Source organism: Cercospora beticola, chromosome 3 (genome assembly GCF_033473495.1).
Source record: "Cercospora beticola chromosome 3, complete sequence".
Classification (NCBI taxonomy): Eukaryota; Fungi; Ascomycota; class Dothideomycetes; order Mycosphaerellales; family Mycosphaerellaceae; genus Cercospora; species Cercospora beticola.
This window is the reverse complement of record NC_088937.1, coordinates 1,602,858-1,628,322: the sequence shown is the minus strand read 5'-3', so window position 1 is coordinate 1,628,322 and position 25,465 is coordinate 1,602,858. Positions and strand designations below refer to the sequence as shown.

At 53.5% G+C, this 25,465-nt stretch overlaps 11 protein-coding genes across 11 annotated transcripts; 8 read left to right on the top strand and 3 right to left on the bottom strand.

The window, feature by feature from the left end:
* Nucleotides 1-536: 536 nt before the first annotated feature.
* LSM3 (U4/U6-U5 snRNP complex subunit lsm3) lies at nt 537-941 on the bottom strand (the record flags this gene model as incomplete). The annotated part of the gene is made up of 3 exons (XM_023595517.2): nt 537-574; nt 639-762; nt 816-941. The coding sequence occupies 3 exons, from the start codon at nt 939-941 to the stop codon at nt 537-539; spliced, it is 288 nt and encodes a 95-aa protein (XP_023457695.1).
* Nucleotides 942-1,198: 257 nt separating this feature from the next.
* RHO25_004595 (uncharacterized protein) lies at nt 1,199-3,457 on the top strand (the record flags this gene model as incomplete). Its single annotated transcript, XM_023595516.2, has 1 exon — nt 1,199-3,457. The coding sequence occupies one exon, from the start codon at nt 1,199-1,201 to the stop codon at nt 3,455-3,457; it is 2,259 nt and encodes a 752-aa protein (XP_023457692.1).
* A 2,346-nt stretch (nt 3,458-5,803) lies between these two features.
* Nucleotides 5,804-7,886, top strand: RHO25_004594 (uncharacterized protein; the record flags this gene model as incomplete). Its single annotated transcript, XM_023595515.2, has 2 exons — nt 5,804-6,661; nt 6,711-7,886. The coding sequence occupies 2 exons, from the start codon at nt 5,804-5,806 to the stop codon at nt 7,884-7,886; spliced, it is 2,034 nt and encodes a 677-aa protein (XP_023457693.1).
* A 1,157-nt stretch (nt 7,887-9,043) lies between these two features.
* On the top strand, nt 9,044-11,055 carry RHO25_004593 (uncharacterized protein; the record flags this gene model as incomplete). The annotated part of the gene is made up of 2 exons (XM_023595514.2): nt 9,044-9,055; nt 9,319-11,055. 2 exons carry the CDS (start codon nt 9,044-9,046, stop codon nt 11,053-11,055), a joined length of 1,749 nt encoding a protein of 582 aa, XP_023456537.1.
* Nucleotides 11,056-12,117: 1,062 nt separating this feature from the next.
* Nucleotides 12,118-12,995, top strand: RHO25_004592 (uncharacterized protein; the record flags this gene model as incomplete). Its single annotated transcript, XM_023595513.2, has 2 exons — nt 12,118-12,754; nt 12,811-12,995. 2 exons carry the CDS (start codon nt 12,118-12,120, stop codon nt 12,993-12,995), a joined length of 822 nt encoding a protein of 273 aa, XP_023457691.1.
* Nucleotides 12,996-14,064: 1,069 nt separating this feature from the next.
* Nucleotides 14,065-19,414, top strand: RHO25_004591 (uncharacterized protein; the record flags this gene model as incomplete). Its single annotated transcript, XM_023595512.2, has 4 exons — nt 14,065-15,678; nt 15,760-18,043; nt 18,300-18,342; nt 18,463-19,414. 4 exons carry the CDS (start codon nt 14,065-14,067, stop codon nt 19,412-19,414), a joined length of 4,893 nt encoding a protein of 1,630 aa, XP_023457688.1.
* A 98-nt stretch (nt 19,415-19,512) lies between these two features.
* RHO25_004590 (uncharacterized protein) lies at nt 19,513-20,625 on the bottom strand (the record flags this gene model as incomplete). The annotated part of the gene is made up of 3 exons (XM_023595511.2): nt 19,513-20,033; nt 20,104-20,554; nt 20,614-20,625. The coding sequence occupies 3 exons, from the start codon at nt 20,623-20,625 to the stop codon at nt 19,513-19,515; spliced, it is 984 nt and encodes a 327-aa protein (XP_023457660.1).
* A 456-nt stretch (nt 20,626-21,081) lies between these two features.
* Nucleotides 21,082-22,795, top strand: RHO25_004589 (uncharacterized protein; the record flags this gene model as incomplete). Its single annotated transcript, XM_023595510.2, has 2 exons — nt 21,082-21,282; nt 21,338-22,795. The coding sequence occupies 2 exons, from the start codon at nt 21,082-21,084 to the stop codon at nt 22,793-22,795; spliced, it is 1,659 nt and encodes a 552-aa protein (XP_023456859.1).
* Nucleotides 22,796-23,184: 389 nt separating this feature from the next.
* Nucleotides 23,185-23,686, bottom strand: RPS25 (40S ribosomal protein eS25; the record flags this gene model as incomplete). Its single annotated transcript, XM_023595509.2, has 3 exons — nt 23,185-23,210; nt 23,324-23,533; nt 23,629-23,686. 3 exons carry the CDS (start codon nt 23,684-23,686, stop codon nt 23,185-23,187), a joined length of 294 nt encoding a protein of 97 aa, XP_023456858.1.
* Nucleotides 23,687-23,985: 299 nt separating this feature from the next.
* RHO25_004587 (uncharacterized protein) lies at nt 23,986-24,642 on the top strand (the record flags this gene model as incomplete). The annotated part of the gene is made up of 1 exon (XM_023595508.2): nt 23,986-24,642. One exon carries the CDS (start codon nt 23,986-23,988, stop codon nt 24,640-24,642), a length of 657 nt encoding a protein of 218 aa, XP_023456853.1.
* Nucleotides 24,643-25,088: 446 nt separating this feature from the next.
* Nucleotides 25,089-25,452, top strand: RHO25_004586 (uncharacterized protein; the record flags this gene model as incomplete). Its single annotated transcript, XM_023595507.2, has 2 exons — nt 25,089-25,174; nt 25,230-25,452. The coding sequence occupies 2 exons, from the start codon at nt 25,089-25,091 to the stop codon at nt 25,450-25,452; spliced, it is 309 nt and encodes a 102-aa protein (XP_023456852.2).
* Nucleotides 25,453-25,465: the final 13 nt, after the last annotated feature.

The window sequence follows — 25,465 nt, the reverse complement described above, 5'->3', positions numbered from 1 at the left end:
CATTTATGTCAAGATATGCGGAGAAAGCGGGAAAGATGGAATTACAGGACACGAAGCTGAGATTGGCGTGACGTAGATGCATAAGGGCAGCTCAGTTGGATTCGTGGGATTTTGTAATTGATGGCGATTGCATTTCAGAGTTAAAGCCATCGTTTCACGCATTCAAATCTCTTCCTTCCTCAACAGGCATTCATCGACAACTCCAATACCGAATGGGCCCCGCAACAGCTTCACTGGAGTTTTGGCATTGTAGGAGATCCTATCGATGTGCGAGAATGGGCGATTTGATGTGTCGATGAGTGAGAAGCTCGGGCATCGTCGGACTCGCTCTGGAGCGTCGCGCAGAGCTAGAGTTTGAGTAGGACGCTCAGCCTCTTAAAGTGCAAGGCCGATCGACTGCTTGGATGTACGCAGATGCTTTCTGATTCCGCGTGTGAGCTCCAAATGCCTCCACACGTGGCGCGAAATCGCAACGCGAGCGTTCGTTTAATCCGGTGCAGCATGTGCAGTTATCGTCGAAGGCCCTCACATCAAGCTCATGATTGTTGCGGTGATATCAGTACGACGGAGTCCCCTGCACAGCGAACACGGGTCAGCAATTGCTCCACTCTTGCAAGTTTTGTTATGTGTCCACCAACCTCTTACAAAAAGCATTTCCGACTGCTTCTTCACTGTCCGTACGTTTTCTTCATCGTCTTCATCCCATACGTAGACTGTCTCGGTGACATCGCCTAACACCAAGTTGCAATGGCTATCGTATGCCTGTTGTCCCATCAGCACAGTCCAATCCCGTATTGAGTCCCGATCTCGCTCACATGCAACCTCCCCGCCAGCTCGCGGTCTCCTCGCAGCTTCACAAAAACGGTCTCATTGAGCGACAAGCGCACCAAATCGAGTGGTTCGCTGACGGGATTGGCGCCGGTATCGGGCGATTCGGCCATTGTGCAAGAAGTGCGTCGTGTCGTTTCGTGCGGGGGTGATGCCAATGACGGCGGTGGTTTTGACTGGTGTCGTGTGAAGTGAAGTCGGCTGCGCGAGTCAGGTGCACGTCGCGAAGTGGAATTTTCGAGTCGCGTTTGTCGCGTCCCTGCTGTATGGGACACTCCCGCGGACTGTGCTCACCACCACCTCATCCCGTCAATGTACCGTGCCTCGCCCGTGGGGTAGTCGACCGCTAGGCCATGCCAACGAAACGCCTATGAATCCATTGCTGGTCCGACTGGGACAGCTTGAAAGTCGACGAACGATCCAAACCTTGTGGACTTCTGGGAGCACGAAGAGGGCTCATTGGGTGTGCGCGGAGTGTCGCGCTCATAAGCAGCGGCGCGGCTACAGCGACGAACCGTTGAGATGGCCGGGGTCGAATGCATCAGTAGAGCAAGCTGCACAAGAGGAGTCTCGTGGACCATGGGGCCTGCAGAGGGAACGCACAATCAGCGTGAGAAGAGTTGGGTCCGGTGAACTGCGGTCTGGCGAGCGAAATCAGGACGAACGGGCTGCACGAGCATCGGGCGTCGAGGCTGACTTCTTCGACCGAAACGAGGCCAGCAATGTTGGGGCCCAGGAGACACAGCATGGGTCGGAAGCAGCAAGCAGGGCTGATGTCCTGTGGGAGCAGTTTGAACAAGATCCTTCAGAGCATTCTCTAGACACGCCGGACATCGACGACGAAACCCCGGAGACATCGATACCGAAGGACTCGCTATTGTCTGTAGACTACAAAACAGAGCTGCCATTGGCCTTGAGCAGAAGATCTGTGGACCTTACCATCCGATGCTTGTTCTCAGCAGCTCAGCAGCACGATTTTGGATTCCTCTCTGCGATTCCTGCACCGATGTTCAGCGCCATCATCAATCTTGTGCAGCCCGGAGATTTCCTGGAGCGTTTGGCGGATGCGCATATGGACATCAGCAATGCCATGGCAGAACACATGCGCGTTGCCAAAATGCGAGAAATTGCATTCGACTACAATAGAGTGATACTGCGGACACTCAAGATTAGGCGCGTCGCAGGCCAAACCCCGAGGCTCGAGGACTACACGACACTGCTGCGCAGTGCACGCACATTGAGGAGTTTTAGATCGGCGAACACGGTCTGGCAAAGCATGGTCAAGGACGGCCTTCATCCAGATACACAGTGCTTTAATAACTATATGGCGTCCATGGTATGGAATGGTTGGCATAACGCTGGTATGAGACGAAAGGCGCGCGTCGTTCCTTACACTATGAAGAAGAGGGCAGCGCCGAAAACTCGCGATACTTTCCGTTTCGGCAACTATCGCATTGGAAAAAGCGGCATCAAAGAAAAGACGATGAAGACCTTTAGTGAGATGCTGGCCTTTGGTGCTGTTGCAGACGTGGAGAGCTTCCGGATCCTGATTACAGCTTGCGCGCGAGAAGGCGACATCAAAACAGTCAACGCGATGTTGCATCGCGTTTGGGGAATTGATGTGCCAGCCATTATGGAATCCAGAGATGAGGTGTCTATTGCACCCACCGATTTCTCAGACAATCCGTCGATGCAACCGAACGAGGGCTTGCTCGCAACTCTGGCACACGCCTTTGGTGTGAACAACGACTTGCCGACAGCGTTGCGTGTAGTGGACTTCGTAGCCCGGCATTACAGGCTTGACATCACGCGTGAAACGTGGGACGCGCTTCTTGAATGGACCTACGTGCTCACTGATAAGGATAGTCCTGGTAGACTTCCATGGGCCAGCGTCATCAGTCTGTGGAACACCATGAAGGGGCCTCCATACTCGATCACGCCAAGCTTAGTCATGTACAATCTGCTAATCTCCAACCTGGCGGACGGCAACATGACGTTTCAAATGATTGACAGAATGAATGAAGCACTGCCGCTTGCGCAAGAGGACGAGGAGGTAGCCAGAACCGCTCGCGATCGCTTGATCGCCGCGTTGCAGGAGCAACAAGCAGAAGAAGTCGTGGAGCAGGTCAGGCGAGAATGGGAGTATGCACGATTGATCCAGCGACGCAACGACTTCTGGCTAAGGAACTGGATCCGCATGTTTCTAATCTCGGTCAATCAACGAAAGTCGTCGATGTCTGCGGCCAAAGCAGAACAGTTGCTCGAAATCCCACGCGTTCTGTGGGAGTGGCGCAGATTCGCGAGCGACTTACCACGTTACGAAACCGCAACTGGATTCGTCGAGATCGAATTGAGGGACGACGAGGAAGGACATAACGGTGCAGCAGCATACGCGAACATCCTCGAGGTAATGACGCAGCTGAAGTCGCAGAGCAGAAGATACGTCGGTGACACATGGATGATCGATCACGAAGAGTCGGAAGAGATCAAACGGCATATGGAGAAGCGACGACGGATGCGGCGGGCGCTTATTGCGAACGGCCACGATCGTAAGCTCATTGAGACTTCCATGCCAAAGTATTCTGCTGTTGTAGGTGAGCTGGAAGACGCGAAGTCGTTGGACTTGTAAATACCGCTAGAATCAATGTAAAAACGTTTAACCTGTGCAGCATGGCTTCACTTTTGTTCTGATACACAACACTTGCCAGCCCTTGGATAACGGCACTTCCACTGCAGGAGTGATCGACTACATTAAATGTAATCGTCGATTCTCGCGTTGCGGTTGCTTCATAATGCAATCGATTGCCATTTCGGCATGCAAAAAAAAAGGAGCACTTGATGATATTTCATATCCTATTCCCCATCATTGTTGGCTTCGTTGGGTACTCTCATAGTGAAATTATTGTGGCACAGATACTGTATGTCCATTGCTGAGACACGACTGTATATCGCAGAAGCATCTGTTAAAGACCAACAATAAACAGCAGTCCCACTGATAGGTCTAAAACGCAGCAAAATTGTGCCGCAAAGATCTGGCCGAGACGCGAATGTTCTTCCCGAGAGGCGGACACTTCCTTCACTTGCGCATGTCCTGCCTCGACTATATATCTCCCTGCGCTGTTCCTCTGGCAACCTAGCGGTGTGCGCGCACTTCGGGCTCGATGCGCTGTCGGTCTGCCGGCGGCCTCGTGCATCGAGAGCCCGTCGCTGCGAGCAGGCCTGCACAGTTTCAAACTCCACAACTTTCGGCGAGCGGCACAAACTGACACCGCAAATCGAGAGAATTGGCGAGGCCAGGACCCCTCATCAGTAGGACGTACCGAGAACTGCACGCCAAAGCAGACCGATGACAGCTCACTCTCGCGCCGTCGTCGGCTTGCGCATGGGAGCGCAATATGCCGCACAATCAATGCCTCACACTGACTTTTAGCTGCTTTTGCGCCATGAGTGCTCATGCGCGCCAGGATGACTGCAACCTGCACGATTAGTCTTCTTGTGCGACCAATGTGCAGCAACACTATCGCGACGCTTTCCTTCACCCTCACGCTCTTTGCATCTGCCATCCTGGCCGTGGTCACCCTGGTCCAGGAGCCACGTACGGAAGCGCATTGCACGGTGACTTCGGCTCACTGCCGTGAGCAGTGAAAAGTGGCACGGACGTGCGCCAGTGCTCGCCACGGGTGTGGTCGGCGTCCTGGACAAAATAAGCTCGTTGCTCACGCTCCTGCGGAGGTATGCGACATCATTGTCCTTCACCAAGGTCGCTCGTGAACGGGAAACACGCCGTGTCAGCATCAGCACCGCTGCCACTCGCACATTGGCTGTCTGGGACCGGCGGAATGGCGCTACACTGTGGGCAGCATACCGGCAGATCTGCGACGTTGGGGAGCTGTGATTGGAGCGCGAAGGACGACCACCATCGGCGCTGAACGTGCGTCCTCGCAGTCTGGCGCATCTGCTGGCTTGGTTATGCAGCTAACTGTCTCGCTCTGAGTTGGCGCTGCTGTTGCGCTGTGCGCTTGAGCGGGTGACATTTCGACTGGGCGGAGCGCTCTTAGCATCACCAGGTGTCGGCGCGAAACGCCTGGCATCTGGCCGCAGCCGTCCCATGCGCTTCACTCTGCTCTTTTGCGAATGTGGCAGACACCAGCTCAGGGCTCTTGGGAGGCACACACATACATAGTCTGATAGAGCGACGCAAATTCAATGTGGACATAAAGCCCTCCTCAGTTGCTGCTCACTGTCTGTCCTGCGGGTGCTAAATTGTGCCGTGTCGTGATCGCAAATCGAAGGTATGCTATGCCCGAGCGCGGGTCCTGGTCAAAGTGGAGGCACACTCTGTCTGCCACTCTGCCTTCTCTCTTTCCTCCCACACCACGTTGACATCTTTAACTCGACCCGGGTCGGTTATCGGTGTCGGCAGTGACTGTCCTATCTTGTGCGCTTGCTTGTGTACACTGCATACGCTGAGGTAGTCCTCTCCCACATCCTCCTCCCGCATCATCACCTGCGTGGACCACCAGCCGCGGGCGACGACGAGGTCGGCGCAACGAGCTGAAGAAAACCATCAAACGGCCATCAACTGACTTGCCCTGCCCATCAAGAACCCAGGTGAGTCCCAAACTAATCTCCTCCCATTGCCCAAGGCCGCAATATCACAACCTCACCGCTGCCGCTCGCGATCGCCTGGTCATCCGCACCATCCCTTTCTGCAACCACCGCATGACCTTCTAGAGCACTCTCCTCGCCTGTGCAAGGCCTGAAGATATGATGAGAGCGCAATAACTGACGGTCATCCTCGCAGCATCGCTTGTCCGGCTCTTCTGCGCCGCCGCCCCGAACACTTCGTCCTGCCTTTGCGCCAGCGACAGCGAGGGTGGCGCGACCCAACATCATCACCCCAAATCGTTCCTGTTTCGACCCACATACATTGCACTATCCTTCACGAGTGCCAAAAGAGTCGTACATTCGGGTCATGGACCTTGGAAGCATGCTGTCCAGTGGAAGTCCCAACAGCGCTGGCGCAGTCGATATGAAGAGGCAGATCCACCAGCATAATTCTGTCTGCAATGGCACATCAGGCTCAGAAACCCATGCCGATACAAAGAACAACGCTGCCGGTATGCATCGCTCTCTTCGAGGCCAGCATGGCGCTGCCACCTCATCTCGCCATGCTCGAGGTTCGCCCGCCAAGAGAGATCAGAAACATGTTCTGTTCAGACTCATCGACCAGAAAGATCCTCGCATACAAGCGCGACTACCGATGCGGGTCATGATATCACCGCATGATACCACAGAGTCGATCATCACTACTGTCAAGAACTTCTACGGGCTGTATGAGTATGGCGTCAGCTTCGAGAACGAAGATGGCATCAGCATCATCGCAGCCGCAGACAACTTCGACAACGATATGACAGTCTATGTTCGGACAGTTGCGCCGCCCCCGGCGCCTACGAGCGAGCATGCACGAGACTCGGCCTCGCCAAAAAAGCTGACGCTCGGCGCGCCTTTCGAGATGCGCCCGCCGACGCTGAGCAATGCTCAGTCACCTTCGCGGTCTGCAGCTCGGTCTGCTGGAGTTCGTAGCGTGTCTCCACACTCCGAACTTGGGCGTCGCAGTGCCTCTGCTGCCCCCAACGGCAAGGCCAAGATCCACAGGACGAAAAGTAGAGACAATGGCCTTTCGGGGGACAACGATGGATATAGCAGCGCCGATAACGACAATGGCTCAGTCGCCAGCTCTAGACGCTCGAAAGCAGAGGAGATCAAGGCTGATATTACTATCGACAACATTGTCGAGGGAGGTCGTAGGAAGCGAGCGTTCGAGAGCTCGGTAAGGCCAACGCTCACACTTGGTGCAGTCGCAATGCTAACCTGCCAAGGAACTGCCTCTGTTCGTTCCCCCACAGGTACCAATGAGTGCATCGATATCATCAATCTCTCCTCAGCGCCGCGCAGGAGCCAACATGGCTTCGCCGTACACTCATTCAAACCAGCACACTTTTTCGTACCAGCAGCCCCTCCCGTCGCCTCAAAGCTACAGCAATGGCATTGGGAGCATGCAACCACCATTCCCTGCCAACCCATATCAGTCTGTACCACAACAACCAAGCAGACAGTTACGTGGTGGTAGGGTCAGTGGCGCTAGTCACTCATCGCACCGCAACTCGAATGGCGTACTGCCAACACCAGACCCAACGATCGGCAGCGTCATATCTGATGAAGATGTTGCGCTACAATTGATGAGGCTCGGCGACCCAAGCGCCTTCTCGCATGGACGGACCTCAACTTCGACCATGGACGACGCCCTCAGCGGCAAGGCTGATGCAGCGTCTTCGGATGAGGAAAGTGAAGACGACGAAATGATTGAGCCAGAGGGGCGAGTGCCGGCTGTGCCAGCATTCCCAAGGTACGATGAAGGCCCTATCCGGAAGAAGCAGCGGACCGACAATGAGTTGCCAAGTGATGGAACCAGTGGCGAAGATTACGACGACCAACGCGACGGCAACTTTGGCAGTGACGGAATGGACGTTGACGGCCAACGCAGACCACTCAAGGCAAAGATCAAGTCTCGGAAAGAGGCCGCAATGTCAATGGGGAAAGTAAGCAAACCTCGTCAGCTCTCCATCTCGAAGACGAAGAAGGCTGCTGTTGCCAATCCCAAAATTCCAATGTCGCCGGCGTCATTGCCATCGCAATCAAGGAAGGCATCCATTGCGTCTACGATCAACTTTCAGCATCAACTCGGCGCCGATGAGGAAGATTTGTCTTCCAAGCCTCGATGCCAGAGATGTCGCAAGAGCAAGAAAGGTTGCGACCGCCAACGTCCATGTGGTCGTTGCAAGGACGCTGGAATCGGCGTCGAAGGCTGCGTCAGCGAAGATGAGGGTAACGGCCGGAAAGGCAGATATGGACGACACATGGGTGTCACAATCAAGAAGGGTGGCGACAGTGCCATTGATGACATGTCGCCACCTCCTCCTCCCCAAATGCATGGCGCGAAGGGCTCCTTCTTAGCACCTGCGATCCCAAGTGCAGACAAGAAGCGCAAGCGGTAGCACCTGAGCGTGCGAACCACACCGGTTTACCAAGAGATTCGCGAAACGACATTAAACGGCTGTGACAACGATCAAAGAACGAAATGAAACGTCACGGCCGCACCTCTCGGACGGACGGACGGCGTTAGTATATAAGTGATCGGCTAATGATACGATGGTATGGCTTTTCTATGTTGACTGCCACTTGCTGCGTTCCTGCTGGTCGATTTACAAGAAAGGGGAAGAGTAAGAAGTTCAATACTGGAAAAAAGAGCAAGACGGCGTTCAATTTTCTGCGTTCGAAAGGCTTTTGCAAAAAAGGAGCGTTTGCGATGAATGCATAGAGGTTTGTCCAGGCGTGGAACTCGGATGAGAATGAGAATGATGGGATTTTAAAATGGCGACGGATGCATTGAAGCCCTCTTTTAGTCCTTCGTTGACAATGTAGATCGTCTGCAATGTCAAAGAATCTGTTCATCGTGGAGCAATGCTCAAATCCCTCTCAGTAACGGTGTTCAAGTTTATATCACGTGGACTCGTGACCGGACGTGTTTTTGTCGGTTCTACGCGCTCCTCGAAAATGCCCGGCATGCAAATCAGCCGTACGTGCGCTACAGCTGGTCAAGTGGGAATTTGGCAGCTGACATTGGAACACAAAGCGCATGTAGGAGTCTATCGCGACCATTTGCAGAGTATGCGAGGCGGGAAGGCGACGATGCAGTGAGTGTTGTGGTGGGATGTCGCGCGATTGGTGTTGCTGGAGGACGCGCAGATACATGCAGATGTGACGTTTTCGGCTGTTGCCGTGCGGGAGGGTCCACGCGCCTTCCCACAGCTGTGTCTCTGTTTGTTTGGTTTGGCCCGGCGATCTGTGCTTGGCCTAGCTGCTGCTGCGAGCTTCGATAACTTCGCGCGGCAGGAGGACGTGCGAACTACCACGCATACTAACTCGCAGCGACATCGAGCAGCACTACCGCCCAGCGCGCCGACAGCCTCGCGACGACACCGGCGACGACCTCGAGCGCGTCGACGCCTGCAGATGTGCTGCTGCTGCTGCTAGCCGCATCGAAGTCGCGCTGTTTAGCCTCGCATTGAGCATCAACAATCTTCCCAGCAGCGCCGCACTCACCAACACGAGCACCGCACACCGGTGACTCAGCGCAGCACGACATTCAATCATGGACGCAAAGGTAAGCAAAATCTGAGAGTGCGTTGGCAACAGCAATTCCCTCACTGGCACGTCCATACAACATCCATACCATTCACAAGCGCATGCCACGAGCCGACAAGCTCGCGGGCTCGCGCATCTCGTCATGTACTCTCCGCTCATTACGCCTTCGAACCACTCACTATGCGAGCGCTTCCTCACTGTCCCTTACGACTCACTCGTGACTCGATTCGAGCCGTCTTCTACAGTCAAATGATATCGCAACCGCTGACAATATGATCACAGCCACAGCGACCCGTTGCACGCGCAGTGCGCATCCACGACGAGAACATGCCATTGCCACAGATCGCCGGCCTGGCAGGCAAGACACTACTACATCAGCGCACCAAATCCGCTTCCACCATCAACCTCAAGAAGCAGATTCTCGGCGAGACGAACCCCAACTCGAAGCTAGCGCACAAAGACGACTCTGAGATTGGAAAGACATCACCGGGAAAGCTCAAGTACGTGCAAGAGCAGACTGTCGCCGCGCCGATGCAGCGTCCGGCGGTGCGTCCGCTTGGGCAAAAGAGCAGCAACATGCACGTGGCAGCTGCTATTGCGGCCACATCAAAGTCCTCAGATGCATCAGAACCACCGGTGAAGAAGGTCGCTCCGAAGAAGAGCACAAAGGTCCTCAAAGACGTCGCGGTGCCGTCAAAACAGCCTGAGTTAGAATCACGGATACCCAATGCTGCAGCACAAGTTCCTTCCGTGTCAGCCGGGTCATATGCCGTCCAGCAACAGGAGCTTCGTACAACAGAGACAGTGCCCCTTCGCGACGATTCAGCAAACGTATCACGCCATCAATCGCAGCCCATCGTGCCCGTTGTCGCTCCTCAGCAGCCGCAGCTCTATCTGCAGACACAAGAATCACAATCCGTTCCAGGGGGTGCCTCTGCAGTCTACGCCAGCTCCACTCCTGTCCTCGACCAGTACGATGAGTACGATGACGACGACCAAGACTACATGACTGCCCGATCGTTTGGCATCTCGGACCCAACTCAAGATCTGACCACCATCTTCAACCCGCAACACACTAAGAAGGCGCTGGTGGAGATCGTCGAAGCCAAGGACCACGTCGAGGCTACTCGCACTCAAGAAGACATCGAAGATGAGCAATGGGACACCTCAATGGTCGCAGAATATGGCGACGAGATTTTCGAATACATGCGTGAGATGGAGACCCGCATGTCTCCAAACCCGTTCTACATGGAGCTTCAAGCAGAGATCCAGTGGAGCATGCGCGCCGTCCTTGTCGATTGGGTCGTCCAAGTCCATCAACGATTCAACCTGCTGCCCGAGACCTTGTTCCTCACGATCAACTACATCGACCGCTTCCTCTCTTGCAAGGTCGTCTCCCTTGGCAAGTTGCAGTTGGTGGGCGCCACCGCCATCTTTGTTGCTGCCAAGTACGAAGAGGTTAACTGCCCTACTATCTCGGAGATTATTTACATGGTGGACAATGGCTATACGGCTGACGAACTGCTCAAGGCCGAGCGCTTCATGCTCAGCATGCTCCAATTCGAATTGGGATGGCCAGGACCGATGAGCTTCTTGCGTCGAATCAGCAAAGCTGACGACTACGATTTGGAGACCAGAACGCTAGCCAAGTATTTCCTCGAGGTTACAATCATGGACGAGCGATTTGTCGGCTGCAAACCCAGCTTCCTCGCCGCTGGTGCACACTGTATGGCTCGGCTCATGCTACGGAAGGGTGACTGGAGCAAGTCCCATGTCTACTACTCCAACTACACCTTCCGTCAGCTTCATCGCCTGCTGTGGGCCATGCTCGAGTGCTGCCAAGATGCTCAAAAGCACCACAGTGCCGTGTTCGACAAGTACACCGATAAGCGCTACAAGCGTGCATCCACCTTTGTCCGCGGCGAAATCATCAAAGGCTTCACGCTGCCATTCCTCAAACCAAACAGCTTTGCCACCTTGGGCGCACAGGACCCTAGCACAGGCTGGCATCAACAATAGCGTCTTTCGTATCATCACCGAGCACGTTGCTCTTTCAGTGAGTGGCCATTGCTACATGGCACACGATCAACAGCTGATCGCGAAACAGCTCTTTTGATTTGAGACTTCACCCTCTTTCAAAGACAGGAATCTTGTACCTGCTTCAAACCTCATGCAACCAGACATTGAGGAGCCAGGGCATTGGTTCTTACGGCGCATTGGGTGGTTTTGGCATTCCACGACTGAGACGATATGGACGACGAAATGAAGATTAATTCGAGTTGTCTGGGTTCCTGCTGGAGGCTTTCATTGTGGTATGTTGTTTCTTTGGGCTTCTCTTTTGCTTCGGCGTCGGCCATGATTTGGCACAGAATCAGACTCAGCTCGTTGGAGTTTTCGAGGGCGGTAATACAGTGGAAGGCCCCAAAAAGTATGGGCCGTTATGACCAAAGAGGGTCAAACATAGACGCGAGACAGCACCATTTTACCCTCCGTTAGCAGCGGGGTTGGTCAGCATGGTATCGAAAGCTTCACAACAGAAGATTGTATCACATTCATGTTTCTGTTTTGACCATTCTGCAAACTGACATCAGGCTCGATGGACCCTTTCGTCGCCCGTCGGAACCCCAATGGTTCGCCCAATTTTAGCTGTTCAGAGGGAAAGCCGTCGCCATCCCTGCCGCCCCACAACAGCTCGCGCTTTCGGATCTTCTTCAGCGCGAATTTACAACGGGATCTCATCCAGTTCCTGCATCCATGCTGGACCGGTTCCGACTGCATGGCCGTTGTGGATGTACCAATGTGCATCTTCGTTGCCAGCCTGCAGGCCAACGGCGACAACGACAACGTTTTTCCATGCGGATCCCCACCAATGCTCCGGACACGTTTATCGGTGCCGGACGAGTTTCAAGTAGTCTGATGATCGTTGATATGAGCTCGTATGTTGGCCGGTAAACAAAAACAGCGACTACTTTTTCCAACTGTGATCTGTGTTCCTTCTCCTACCTGCTTCTCTACTCACGTTCATACAGTCTACAACAACAAACTCACAACAATCTAACAAAAATCACTACATCTCACACAATGGCATCGGAACAACAACCCGTTCTTGTGCTCTCTGCCTCGCTGCACAACAAAGTCGCCCTCATCACAGGTGCCGGCCGCGGTATCGGTCGAGGCTGTGCCATCGAGCTCGGCAAGCGCGGAGCAAGCGTTGTAGTCAACTACGCCAACAGCAAATCCTCCGCCGACGAAGTCGTGAAGATCATCGAAGAATGCGGCAGCGGCGCCAAAGCCATCGCCATCCAAGCCGACGTCAGCAAGAAATCCGAAATCGAGCTCCTCTTCCAGAAAACAAAGGAGCACTTTGGCAAGATCGATATTGTGATGAGCAACAGCGGCACAGAGTCTTGGGATAAGACGGAAGAGATTACGGAGGAGAAGTATGATCATGTTTTCAACCTTAATGCTCGCGCACAGTTTTTCGTTGGTCAGGCTGCGTGGAAGCATCTTGAGGATAATGGACGCTTGATTTTGATGAGCTCGATTGCGGCTGGGTTGTTGGGTGTTAAGGACCATGTGCTTTACAATGCTTCCAAGATGGCGGTTATTGGTATGATCAAGGCTTTTGCTACTGATTTTGGTGCTCGGGGGATTACGGTCAATGGTGTGGCTCCTGGTGGAATCAAGTCGGATATGTTCACGCAGAATGCGTGGCATTGTAAGTTGTTGTTCTGTGGATACTTGTTGATACTCGCTGACTTTTTTGTGCTTTAGACATTCCAGGCGGTTCGCCAGACTGGCCTGCTGAGAAGATTGAGGGCCTCATGGCTGAGCATTGCCCTCTGAAGCGATGCGCTACTCCAGAGGATGTTGCAAGGACTGTTGCTTTCCTGGCCTCTGAGGATGGTGGCTGGGTGAACGGACAGGTCATCACGATCTCCGGAGGTTCTTCTCAGTAAGCGCGGGCAGTGGGAGATGCGCTACTCGCACAGTGCTGCGACTGCTCGTGCATGCGGTGGGCTCCCTGCTGTCATGAACCCAGCAAGCCATAGTCCACAGTATCGATTCAGAAGCATGGCACTGAACGATTGAACACCATGAAGAGCATTCGTTTGCGCGACGTAGTCCAATCTTGACAGATATCGGGGCCGTGAACTTTTACATCGTTCCTAGTCTCGTCAGCTATCGCCATGAATTCACTCAGCCAAACCTTTGTTCGCATGAAGAACTTTGCGTGTCATGGTGTGTATATGATGTCGTGCTATTGATGCTAGATGCTTCACCACAACGCGTAGGAGGAACCGAGCAATGCCAGACCGTTATCGTGCATATTCCAACAGTGGGCACCGGGACGGAACTCCGATGCCTGCAGGAGACTCCAAAATGCCAGCTGTGAGACTGCCACTTTCTGCTGCTGTGAAAACACATCCAAGCTCATCAATCATTCAAAGCGCATGTGCACCCCAGGCCCTGGCATTTCGGCAGTCTGGCATGGACACAAGATCGCTGGACTCTGTGATGCCGTCGATGGATCTTCTCAGCTCAGCCAGCGGTTTTCGCCGGACTCGTATCAAGCCTTGCTAAGCTGATGATTATTTTAGGCCTCTGATCCGGGACAATTCGAGTTGGCAATGAAGGCCTGGTACTCTGCACGCTCGCCTGGGATGACAATCTGCGTAACAGATGCATCTAAGCAAAAGAGATGGACGATTTCAATATGGTTGAGTCTTTGATCGAGCGCGAGAGAAGCAGAAACGTGGGTCTGGAAAGACCTGCAGGGGTGCCGAGCTTAAACTTGACTTGACGTCGCGGTCTCGGCAGGTCTTTAAACGCGCGTTGCTGCAGTGGCCGCCGACCACAAGGCTGTGCTATGCTGTGCCTCTGTCGCATGTCTCAACAATGGCACACTTGCGCGCTTAGAGTCGCATTGCATCCTTACAGATCAGACATGGTCTGGACAATCGCCCAGATGCACGACCGCGAGGACGAGAGCATACCAAGCAATAGTATCCTGTAACAGCTCCAAACATGCCGAAACAAGCAGACCACGATGAAGGCGTTCGGCGCAGGCGCTCAACACAAGCCGACGACAGCGAGCGAGACGAGCATAGGGATGGCATTGCGGCGCACCATACCGAACAGGGAGCAGCAAACGCGCCAAACTCGCCAGCAAACGAGCATAGAGTACGGTTCTCAATGGATGCAGACAACCACCGCAAGAGCAAGAAGCGAAAGAGTGATGAGATGGACCGCAACGATGATGGCGCTGAACATTCAAAGAATCCGCAGTTGTCCGTCAACACTGGACTGGCTCAGGCTTCAGGGCATGGGCCGAACAACGGAGCAGAGAGTGCTGAATCGCCCATTCTCTCTCCGAGAAGTCGGACACGAGGCATGTCGCTGCGGTCTTCGCTATTCATGAGAAACATGAATACAAGATCCCCCACTGCCATAGAGCTCCAGGAAGTTGGATCATCGAGCGAATCGGGAAGTGTTGGTCCACGTCCGCCGCCCTTCAAGAAGGACCAGAGAACATCAATTACAGTAACGCCTGTTCATGAGACTTGGGATTCGCATCCACTCAAGCTAACGCGGCAGCTGCGAGGTGCATCGGCGCTTCCGAACTATCAGCAGTGGGTAGCGACTCAAGCCAAGAGGCATTTACCTGTCGAGAAGATGAAGTCAGCATATACCCGAACCTACAAGTTCATTCTACGCATTCAAGACATACCGCCTACAAAGGACGGACGACATATACCAGTAGAACCATCACGGAAGACAGCCCTCACAGACGAGCGTACTGGCAAGCCGTATGTGGGCAACATCATTCGCTCGTCCAAATACAATGCCTGGAATTTCCTTCCGCGACAGCTGTTTGCACAGTTCTCAAAGCTTGCCAATGCCTACTTCTTGGGTGTCTCGATACTGCAAATGATTCCAGGATTATCGACTACTGGAACGTACACCACCATCGCGCCTCTCCTGTTTTTCGTCTCCCTCAGTATGGCCAAAGAGGGCTATGAGGACCTACGCCGACATCGACTTGACAAAGCTGAGAACAATTCTGAAGCGAAAGTGTTGCATGTATACAGGCCGGTTGGCGCAGGGAATGTGAAGTCCACGCACGATGGAGACCATTCGGTACCAATCGAGGGCCCTGCACATTGGGCTACAGTCAAATGGCACTCTGTACAAGTGGGAGATATTATCAAGCTGGAACGTGATGATGCGGCACCGGCTGATCTTGTTGTACTCTCCAGCGAAGGCGCAAATAACACAGCCTACTTGGAAACAATGGCATTGGATGGAGAGACCAATTTGAAGGCGAAGCAACCCAACCCAGCTACCGTCGAACTTGCGAAGAATGCCGGGTCATTGACTCAATCCCAAATGGAAATTGTCGCAGAAGATCCAAATCTGGACCTCTACGCTTTCGAAGGGCGGCTGACAGTTGGTGGAAAGACCTCGCCGCTAACCAATAATGAGGTCATTTATCGTGGGAGTATCTTACGCAATACTCCTTCGATGATCGGACTCGTGGTGTACACCGGGGAAGAATGCAAGATAAGGATGAATGCTACAAAGGACAGTCGTGTGAAGGCGCCCAATTTGCAGTCACTAGTCAACAAGATCGTCATCGGTGTAAGTACAGCCATAGGTGGAAGCCCTACCCAAGCCACCACATTTAAGACAGTGACTATCGCTTACACCTATTACTTCTAGATGGTCCTGTTCGTGCTTTTCTTGTCACTCTTTAACTCAATCGCCTATCAAGTCTGGCAGAACAATACGGAGAGCAAGGCATGGTATATTCAAGAGGCGCCCGTCAGCTTCGGTCCACTCTTGACAAGCTTCATCATCATGTTCAACACGCTGATTCCGCTGTCGCTTTATGTCAGCTTGGAGATCATCAAAGTATCACAGATGGTGTTGATGAACTCGGATGTCGATATGTACGATCCAGCGACCAACATGCCGTTTGAGAGCCGGACCAGCACCATAAACGAGGAATTGGGTCAGGTCGGTTACGTGTTTTCCGACAAAACCGGCACTTTGACCGAGAATGTGATGAAGTTTCGCAAAATGAGCGTAGCTGGCAATGCTTTCATTCACGACATGGACCTCGACAACGCGGAAAGCCAGCCACAGCCACTGCTTCACAAGAAACGAACAAAAGGAAAAGAAAAGAAGCCAATAAGGGTTTCAAGGTCGATTTCAAGGTCTCGATCTAGGCCGCGCAAGTCGACAGCTAGTGAAGAGCTACTCAATGATCCTGGCCATGCCTCAAATCGTCCCAGTACACTGCGTCGCGACTCGCAACCACGACCTAGCCGCTCTTCCGCAACGCAATGGCGCTCGTCAGCCGTTCCGGCGCTGACTTCCATGGAACACAATACGCGGGAACTCATCAGATACCTTGAGCATCAGCCAAACACAGCGTTTGCCAATAAAGCCAAGCTTTTCATTCTTTCCATCGCCCTTTGCCATACCTGTCTACCAGAGCGTGGTGAAGGGAATGATGACGATGAAAACATCACCTTTCAGGCATCCTCGCCAGATGAGCTGGCACTGGTACGGGCTGCACAAGAGCTAGGTTACCTCGCTTACGATCGTGATGCCGCTATCCTGACTCTGAAGATATCAGCCGGTGGTCGTGATGCCCAGCCAGTATTCGAGAAGTACGAGGTACTGGACATCGTGGAATTTAGCAGCGCAAGAAAGCGGGCTTCTGTCATTATCCGCATGCCAGATGGCAGGATCGTGGTTCTCTGCAAGGGAGCTGATTCTGTCATCATGAAGAGGTTGCGCTTGGCTAGCCTGGCTCAGCAGAAATTGGCAGAGATAGAGAAGCACACTGTCCAGCGCAGATCCATGGAAGCTCAGGAAGCACTGCGCAGGCAAAGTAGCATCGCCGAGCGAGCTGGCAGCGTCACTAGCCCACGCACAAGCAACTCACTTGCGAGACGGAGCGTCGCAAGGGCAAGCATCGGGCATCTGAGTCCTATTCGTGATAACCTCGACGGGTGGCTGAATGAACGCGAGCATGACGTTACTGACTCACCCAGAGCAAGCTCACACTTCCGCCGTTCCACAACGCGTCCTACGATGGCACAGCGAAGTGGATCACATCAATCTGAGATTGAGAACTACACAGCCATCGACGAAGCTGCAGCGACAGATGAGGCTGTGGTAATCGAGCGCTGCCTGCAACACATCAACGACTTCGCCACCGAAGGGCTGCGCACCCTGCTCTATGGCCATCGGTTTCTGTCAGAAGAGGAATATCGTTCTTGGAAGAAAGTCTATCATGATGCGACCACATCGCTTGTCAACCGTACCGAGCTCATCGAAAAGGCAGGCGAGATGATCGAGTGTGGCTTCGAGCTGGGTGGCGCGACCGCCATTGAAGATAAGCTACAGCAAGGCGTGCCGGAAACGATCGATCGACTGCGAAGGGCGAACATTAAGATGTGGATGCTCACAGGTGACAAGCGTGAGACTGCTATCAATATCGGCCACAGCTGCAGACTCATCAAGGACTACTCGTCAGTCACAATTCTGGACTCTGAAGCAGGCGACGTCGAGCACAGTATTGCTGCAGGCATCATTGATATCAATCGGGGCGATATCGCTCACTCCGTCGTCGTTATCGATGGCGGCACATTGTCCCAGATCCAATCAGATGATGCTCTCCACGCTCTGTTCTTGGATCTCGCCATCCTGACCGACTCAGTCATCTGCTGCCGAGCTTCACCGAGCCAGAAGGCTGGCCTTGTTAAAGCCATCAAACAGCGTATCAAAGGGACCGTGACACTGGCAATTGGAGACGGTGCTAACGACATCGCCATGATCCGAGAGGCCTCGGTAGGCATTGGCATCACTGGAAAAGAAGGCTTACAAGCAGCGCGCACATCCGATTACAGTATTGCTCAGTTCCGCTTCCTCGTCCCATTGCTTCTCGTTCATGGGAGGTGGAACTACATCCGGACTTGCAAGTATACTGTTGGTGAGTCAACCTCGAACTTTTCGAATTTTCAATTTCCGGACTTTTCTTCGCAATATGCGGGGAGGAGTTCTGCCAGCGTTGCTCTCTCGATCAAACAAAACTTCGGTCGATTTCCGCCAAAGCGATCACAGCCGTGCCGTCTTCGCTGGACGAGGCACAGGTTGCACGTGACGCTACGGCGGGAGTCAAGATACTCGCCTTCCATCTTTGCATCAATTGTTCACTTACATGACCGTGTTCACTAACATCGACGCAGGCACTTTCTACAAAGAGATGCTTTTCTACTTGACGCAAGCCTTGTAAGTGATGCACGCCTCCTAGCGCCTTGTACGAACGCTCTCGGGCGGTCGACGCACCGACTATCTCGCCATCTGGTGCAATAGGCATGATCGAGAGTCACGCTAACTTCCCTTCAACAGATACCAGAGATACTCTGGCTACAGCGGAACGAGTCTGTACGAATCGTGGTCCCTCAGCATGTTCAACACGCTTTTCACAAGTCTGACGATCATTTTTCTTGGCATATTCGAGCAAGACCTGAGGGCATCCACACTCATCGCAGTTCCGGAGCTCTACACGAAAGGACAACGCTCAGCAGGTTTCAATATCAAGGTCTTCACGGGATGGATGTTCACTGCCGTTGCCGGCGCCATGATCGTCTTCTTCTCGGTGTGGGGTCTTTACGGAGACGCGATTTTCTCGTCGTCGAACGATGTCTTTGGTCTTGGCACCATGAGTTTCACGGCTTGCGTTATTATCATCGCTATCAAATTACAGGTCATCGAGCAGCGTTATAAGTCCATCATGGCATTCCTTGCCGTCTTCCTGTCCGTCGGAGGCTGGTTTCTCTGGAATATTATTCTGAGCGCGGTGTACGCTCCTAGCTTGAAGTACAGTGTCCGAGATGGGCTATTCTCACGCTTTGGGCGGGAGGGCATGTGGTGGATGGCCTTGATCATTAGCGTTGTCGCAGTGTCGATCATGGAGATCGGCATCCGAGCTGTCAAATGCGCATTTATGCCTACCGATGTGGAGACTTTCCAGACGCTGGAACAAGACTTGGAAGTCCGCAAGCGTTTCGAAGAGGCTAGTGCTCCATGGCTGCAGCAGGGCTGGAATCATGGGACTAAGAAGACTAGCTTGGAGCTTCAGGAGGCGGCTGCTGAACAAGAAAGAAGGGAAATGGAGGTTGAGCAGTTGCTGAGCAGACCGAGAACGATGGAGACCAGCCTGGAAGAAGGGTTCGCCAAGCCGAAGCGAACTGGAACGGAGCCTGGTCTTACGATGATCGCTGATGGTCCAAGAACAAGCACTGAGATCAATGAGATGCTCTCGAGAAGATTTGGAAACGTGCAGGAACAAGATGTGTAAGAACATCTTGGTCAGCAGAAAGAGATCTATGTTTGGATGATACCCATGTCGAATGACTTATGTAGTGCAGGCAAAAACTTCAGCCTTTCTGATCAGCATCACAGCTTCACTTCACCTTCGAAGCCCTCAGCATGCATGAAATTCGCCTTCAAAGCAGTAATCGATGTCTCGCCTTCTTTCACCGCCCACCCATCGGAACCCGGACCGTTCTTCTCAACACTTTCATAGACATCAGTGAACCTGGGAGCCCACTTGAAGTGCCTGTGCTTCCATTTATCCTGTGGAGTTGCAGTTCCATTCGGCTCTCGGTTGTCGTTCCCGCTAGATTCTTGCTGCCTCAGCTTAGCCTCTTCTGAAGCTGGATCGTCTACTGTGGCGTCAGAATTCAGTTCCTGAAAACAAGCGCCACGTTTCCATTGGTTTTGGAGCATTTTTGTCCAGCGGACTGGTGCTTCAGAACAGCCTTTCTTGACTGGCACGTTGACGGAATAGAGCTGAGCTGGGTCCCATGGGGCGTTTTTGTAGAGGTATTCGGCTACTCGCACGCCTTGTTTGCAGGATTCGGCGACGATTACAGGGTCGTTGAGGCGGTCGAAGAAGGCGAATGATAGTGCGATTGCTGTTGAAAAGATGGAAAAATCAGCTTTTTATTCAATCCGAATTCCAATTCTCAAAGCTGAGAAACCCACCTTTGTAACCACACACAGATGCTTCCAGTGCTGCTCCAAGCGTTCCAGACGAAAGAGCAAAGACGGCAGTTGTGTTTCGGCCATAGTTGGGGCCTGAAATAACGAGATCGATAGGCCCTCTGTCGTTGAAGAACTGGCTCAGTCCTAGCTGTGCACAGCCTGCTGGAGTGCTGTTGACTAGTACCCAGGGATATGTCCCGTCGTCGTGAGATGAGGAGCCATTGTCCTCACCAGACGTTGATGGGTTGCGGTGTTCATCTGGTACTTGTGAGGGAGGCCAGTAGTATGTGGCACGAACATCTTGGCCGACTATATGTGCTTTGCCAATCCAGGAACGCTGTGTGTCGGGTACTATGACGGAGACGGTGTGACCTGCTGATTCAAGAGCTTGTACGAATGGCAGGATGTATGGGGAGGAAGTTGTGGATGGAGGCCCATCGTCATTCGTCACCTATTCCATAGACCTTAGCGATAATCTTTGAAGTGATAGTCCCGCCGGTCGACACTCACTAGAATGTGCATATCGGCTGGCTATTTAGTGGCGGAGTGGTCTCGTTGTCGTATCAAGTCTGCTCTGGCTTGGTTCCAGTGATGGTGTGAAAGCACGATCAGCCTGATTAGCGGTCTGGAATTCCAAGCCGTGTGCACTAGAAAAGTTCATGCATGATGAAGTGTTGCTCACTCGTTGCTGTCATGTCGACATTGGGCCGAGCTCGGCACGAGAACAAATCCTCGGGTCTCGACGCGAGGTCACAAGCTTGATGGCTTCCGTGACACTGTCCACACGTGCCTGACCACACATCTTTGACAGCCTTTGCATACTACTGTGAAGAGTGGTCGGCGAGTTATGGCTTGAGATGCGATTGCCTGGGAAAAACTAATAGAGTTGGTCGCTACTTACAACGTCGAGTTTTCGTAGTTACGCCAACCCAAAATTAGTCTTCAAATTTTGTCCAAAAAGTGCATCTCTCCATCAACATGTCCCTGTATCATGAAGCAGCAGAGATCCTGACCGCCGCACAGAAACAAGGAGGCTCATTGAAGTCGCTCGTCTTCGGCAAGAAGACATGGAAAAGCGACCCCAAAGCGCTTTTTGCTCTGACGACAGAGACTGCAAAATGGAGCCAAGTCCTGTCAGAAGTGCTTGAGAAGAGCGGCGTGCTCGGAGTCGAGAAGAATGTATGTGAAGTCTATCGTGCGCTATTCTGAATACTGCATACTAATTCAGTCGCAGCTGACACCAACTCTGGCCCTGCTTCTCGTTCACGACCTCTTTCTAGCGAAGAAGGGCATCGCGCTTCCTGCCTCTCATGGCTTGAACACATCCATAAGTCGACACAAAGTTCGACTTTCGGCAGAACTGACCAAAGCACGGTTGAGACGTGGCTTCGGATCACTGGACGATCTGAGAAAGGATATCGACGCGCAGGCGATTAGAGATGCCCAGCCCTCTGCAAATGGCCAACCCGCGACCCGACACCCACGTTGGGTACGCATCAATATACTCAAGACTACCCTGGACGAGGAGCTGAGACACGGCACTTTCTCGAATTTCACCGAAGTCAAGACTTTGAAGGAGATCATTCACGCACCTGCCGAAAGTCGACTCGTTCACGTGGATCAACATATTCCTGATCTTGTGGCTATTGCGAGCCCGGAGGAACCGACCACTTTCAAGGCATACCGCGCTGGGAAGCTCATACTGCAGGAAAAGGCATCATGTTTTCCTGCGTACCTCCTCGGCCCGCACTCAGAAGAAGGCGATGTGATTGATGCCTGTGCTGCTCCCGGCAACAAGACGACGCACGTGGCTGCCCTAGTTGGGGAGAAGCACAATGTCTTCGCATGTGAGCGGGATGAAGGGCGCAGCAAGACTTTACAGAAGATGGTGAAAATGGCAGGAGCTGAAAAGATTGTCACTGTAAAGGCCAAGCAGGACTTCACAAGGCTTGACCCCAAGCAGCAACAGCTTGCAAACGTCACAGGCCTAATACTCGATCCAAGCTGTTCTGGCAGCGGAATTTTCGGGCGTGACGAAGCCACTGTAACCCTTCACTTGCCCTCAGCTGTTGCGGAAGATTCTGCAGCAAGAGGGAAGAAGCGGAAGAGGGGGGCGAACAAACAGGCGGAGATCAAAAGCGAAAATGAGGAGGAAGTGGCGGTCCTCGAGGAGACGCCAGAAACCGAGCAGGACAAGGAGAAGCTCCAGAAGCGATTGGAAAATCTCTCTGGCTTCCAGCTCAAGATTGTCAAACATGCCATGTCTTTTCCAAACGCCAGACGGATCACGTACTCGACTTGCTCTCTGCACGACGAGGAGAACGAACAAGTCGTGCTCAAGGCACTTCAGTCCAACATCGCTGTTGCACGAGGTTGGCGTGTGTTGAAGCGGGAAGAGCAAGTCGACGGCATGCAGCGATGGCACAAAAGGGGCAGGGCTGACGCCATGCAGAGCGTAGTGGATTCGAACGGGACCACGGACCTGATAGTACTGGCAGACGCGTGTATTCGATGTGACAAGGGCGGAGAAGATGGGACGATGGGCTTCTTCGTAGCGGGCTTTGTGAGGGATGAGGGCTCCATGGAGCAGGCTCATGACAGTCTCGGTCGAGCAGCGGCGGGAGCACGGGAGCTTGAACATGCTGAGGACGAGGAGGATGAGTGGGAAGGATTCAGTGCAGACGAGTCGTAGTCGAAGTCCGGAGGAAGCGTTGTAATCGATTGACCAGGCCTGGCAATTCGCTGTGCAGAGTTGTCAATAGTGATTGCCGCTGATCGGTTGGGCCCGCAGTTACAAAATCCATTGTGCTTGCTGACGTCTTTTTCCAGCAAAATTAGTGGACTCTGCCAAAATATCCAGAGAACTCATGGTGTCATGGCAATCAAGTTTCTTCGTTTCGTTGCTGCTGTCTAGGCGGAGCTATAAAGCACTCTGTGTGCTCGGCCTCTTTGGGCCGAAGCTGATGCGATCAAGAATTTCGCATGTCCGCTTCCTGTGCCTGCCCTCGATATGGAAATACCCTTCCGTGCGCCGTAGAGAACATCATGACTGATGGTGCATGCATCGCAACTCCGAATCGCTTACTCGCCACCGCCGACCTCGCGTGCTGTGTATCGTCAGTCTTCGTTCTGCTGTGTCATGATCGTCCGGGCTCGAGCGATCTCGGGAGTCGGGTGTCCATCTCTCTGCCATCGTCTCGTTTCCGGGGACGCTACTCACTGTAGATCTTGCACGCGCTGTGACCGACAACCTGCTTGATAACACCACGCTCCTCCAGATCCTTCAGGGCCTTACGGGCGAGCGATCCGTTGATCTTTAATCTGTCGACGAGGACGGCAACGGTGATGAGGCGGTACGACTGAACATCCTTGTTGAGCTTCTCGGTGGTGTTCTTGTCGAAGATGACGGCGTGGTTGGCCTTGTCCTTGACTGTGCAGCGAGGCGAGTTAGCAAGCGCATTCTTCGACGGGCGCAGTTGGTGTCGACGGGGGCGCTGTCGCGGGCGGGAGGACAGTTTCACGCACCCTTTCCCTTGGACCACTTCTTCTTTTGCTTCTTGCCTCCGGTTGCTGCGGGTGCCATCTTTGCTGCGGATTGTACGATGAACGGAGTGGTCAGCGGCAGAAGCAGTGAGTAGTAGAAGGACCAGCCTCAAATCCCGTAGGTGCGCGCCTTGGCAAAGTGGGGACCCCGTGACTGCCAAAGCTGGCTGCTGGCTGGCGTGTCCGGCCAATGCCAATGCTGCACGCCTGCTGCTGCGTGTCAGCGCGAGAATCATGCGCGTGCAAACGCCTGCGCCGAATGTGCACTCCTTCTCGCTCGGGAATGTAGTCCAGCATGCACAAGAGTAGCCCGCCCTTTCGCTCGCCCCGGTAGCAGAGATGTATCATCTCGTCAAGTCGCTCTACTTGCACGCGACCAGTAAGGAGGAATACTCCATCCTCCTGCTCGGGCTCGACAATGCCGGCAAGACCACGTTGCTCGAGCAGATCAAGAGCATCTACAATGCCGACTACGACGCGAAGCTCAACACGGTGCCCACCGTCGGCCAGAATGTCAGCCTCGTTGACCTACCCGAGATGTACTTGAAAATATGGGATGTTGGCGGCCAGCATACCCTGCGAGGGCTTTGGCAGTCATATTACAGCAGCTGCCACGCCATTGTCTTCGTTATTGACAGCACCGATATTGGAGATGCCGACATCACGCGTCTGTCCGAGGCATCAGCGGGCCTGGATGCCGGAAGATTGGACGAGTGCAGATTGGTGTTGGAGGACGTGCTGCAGAACGACATGACGGAGGGAGTGCCAATTCTGGTGTTGGCAAATAAACAGGATCGAGAGGACTGCGTGGAGGTGGTGCGCATCAAGGAGGGACTAGTCAAGAAGGTCTTCGAAGGCGAGAAGGGACAGAATGTGAGAGACAGTAGGGTACTGCCATTGAGTGCCCTGACGGGTACAGGAGTCAGAGAAGCAGTGGAATGGCTGTGCAGCAGAGTCAAGTGGAACAAGGAGGCGCGACCACCAGTGATGAGGTGAGGGCGGGCGTGTGGTTGATTGCCCAGAGACTTCAGAGCTACTTGATTCATTCGATCAAGATCTTACAATACGGACCAACATCCTTCCCGAGCCATTGAGCAGACAGACACGGTCGACAAGTGCCGCACCTCGGGCCTGCTGTCTAACCGACAATCGAGTTTCGGCCCAAGAAGGAGAGAAGTCGCGCGTGCTCCGTACAGCAGTCGCATCCGCCTTCACAGCAGATGCAGGAGCTACAGACTAGCTGTGGCCTGCGCAGACAGCTTCACGCCGGTGCAAGCCAACTCCCATCACTCCGAGCACTTGACCTCTCCTGGACACACCTATTTCTACTGCATGACTACCTGGCGTTCTCTCCGCGAAGCCTTTGCTGTCAACTTCGCCCTCCGCCGTGATAGTCGCCCACTGCATCAAGTCTCCGAGACCAGCAACGGCAGGCAGCCACCATGAGCGGCCATCCATTCGAGGACATTGGCGACGATTTTGTGGAGCCAGAGGAAGTGGGCGAAGAGCGAGCCCGCGAGCTTTTTCAGTGCGCGCCTCCAGCCCTGTCTGCCCTTTTCCTGCTGACGTGGACATTCAACCAGTTACTACCGCCCTCCTAAAGAGGCTGCGGATGAGGCCGTCTTCCTTCCATACCCCGACACCGTACTGCAAGCACATGCTCAACTTGCAGCCCTCAGGGTCGATGTACAGCGTGCCATGATCGGCCTGGTGGACAAGAACAGGAGCTACTTCGTGGCAGAGGCGACGAGGTCACTCGATCTTGAAGACACCAGCCGCTCCGAGCATGTGGACGATGGACTGTAGTATGGCAGCATCA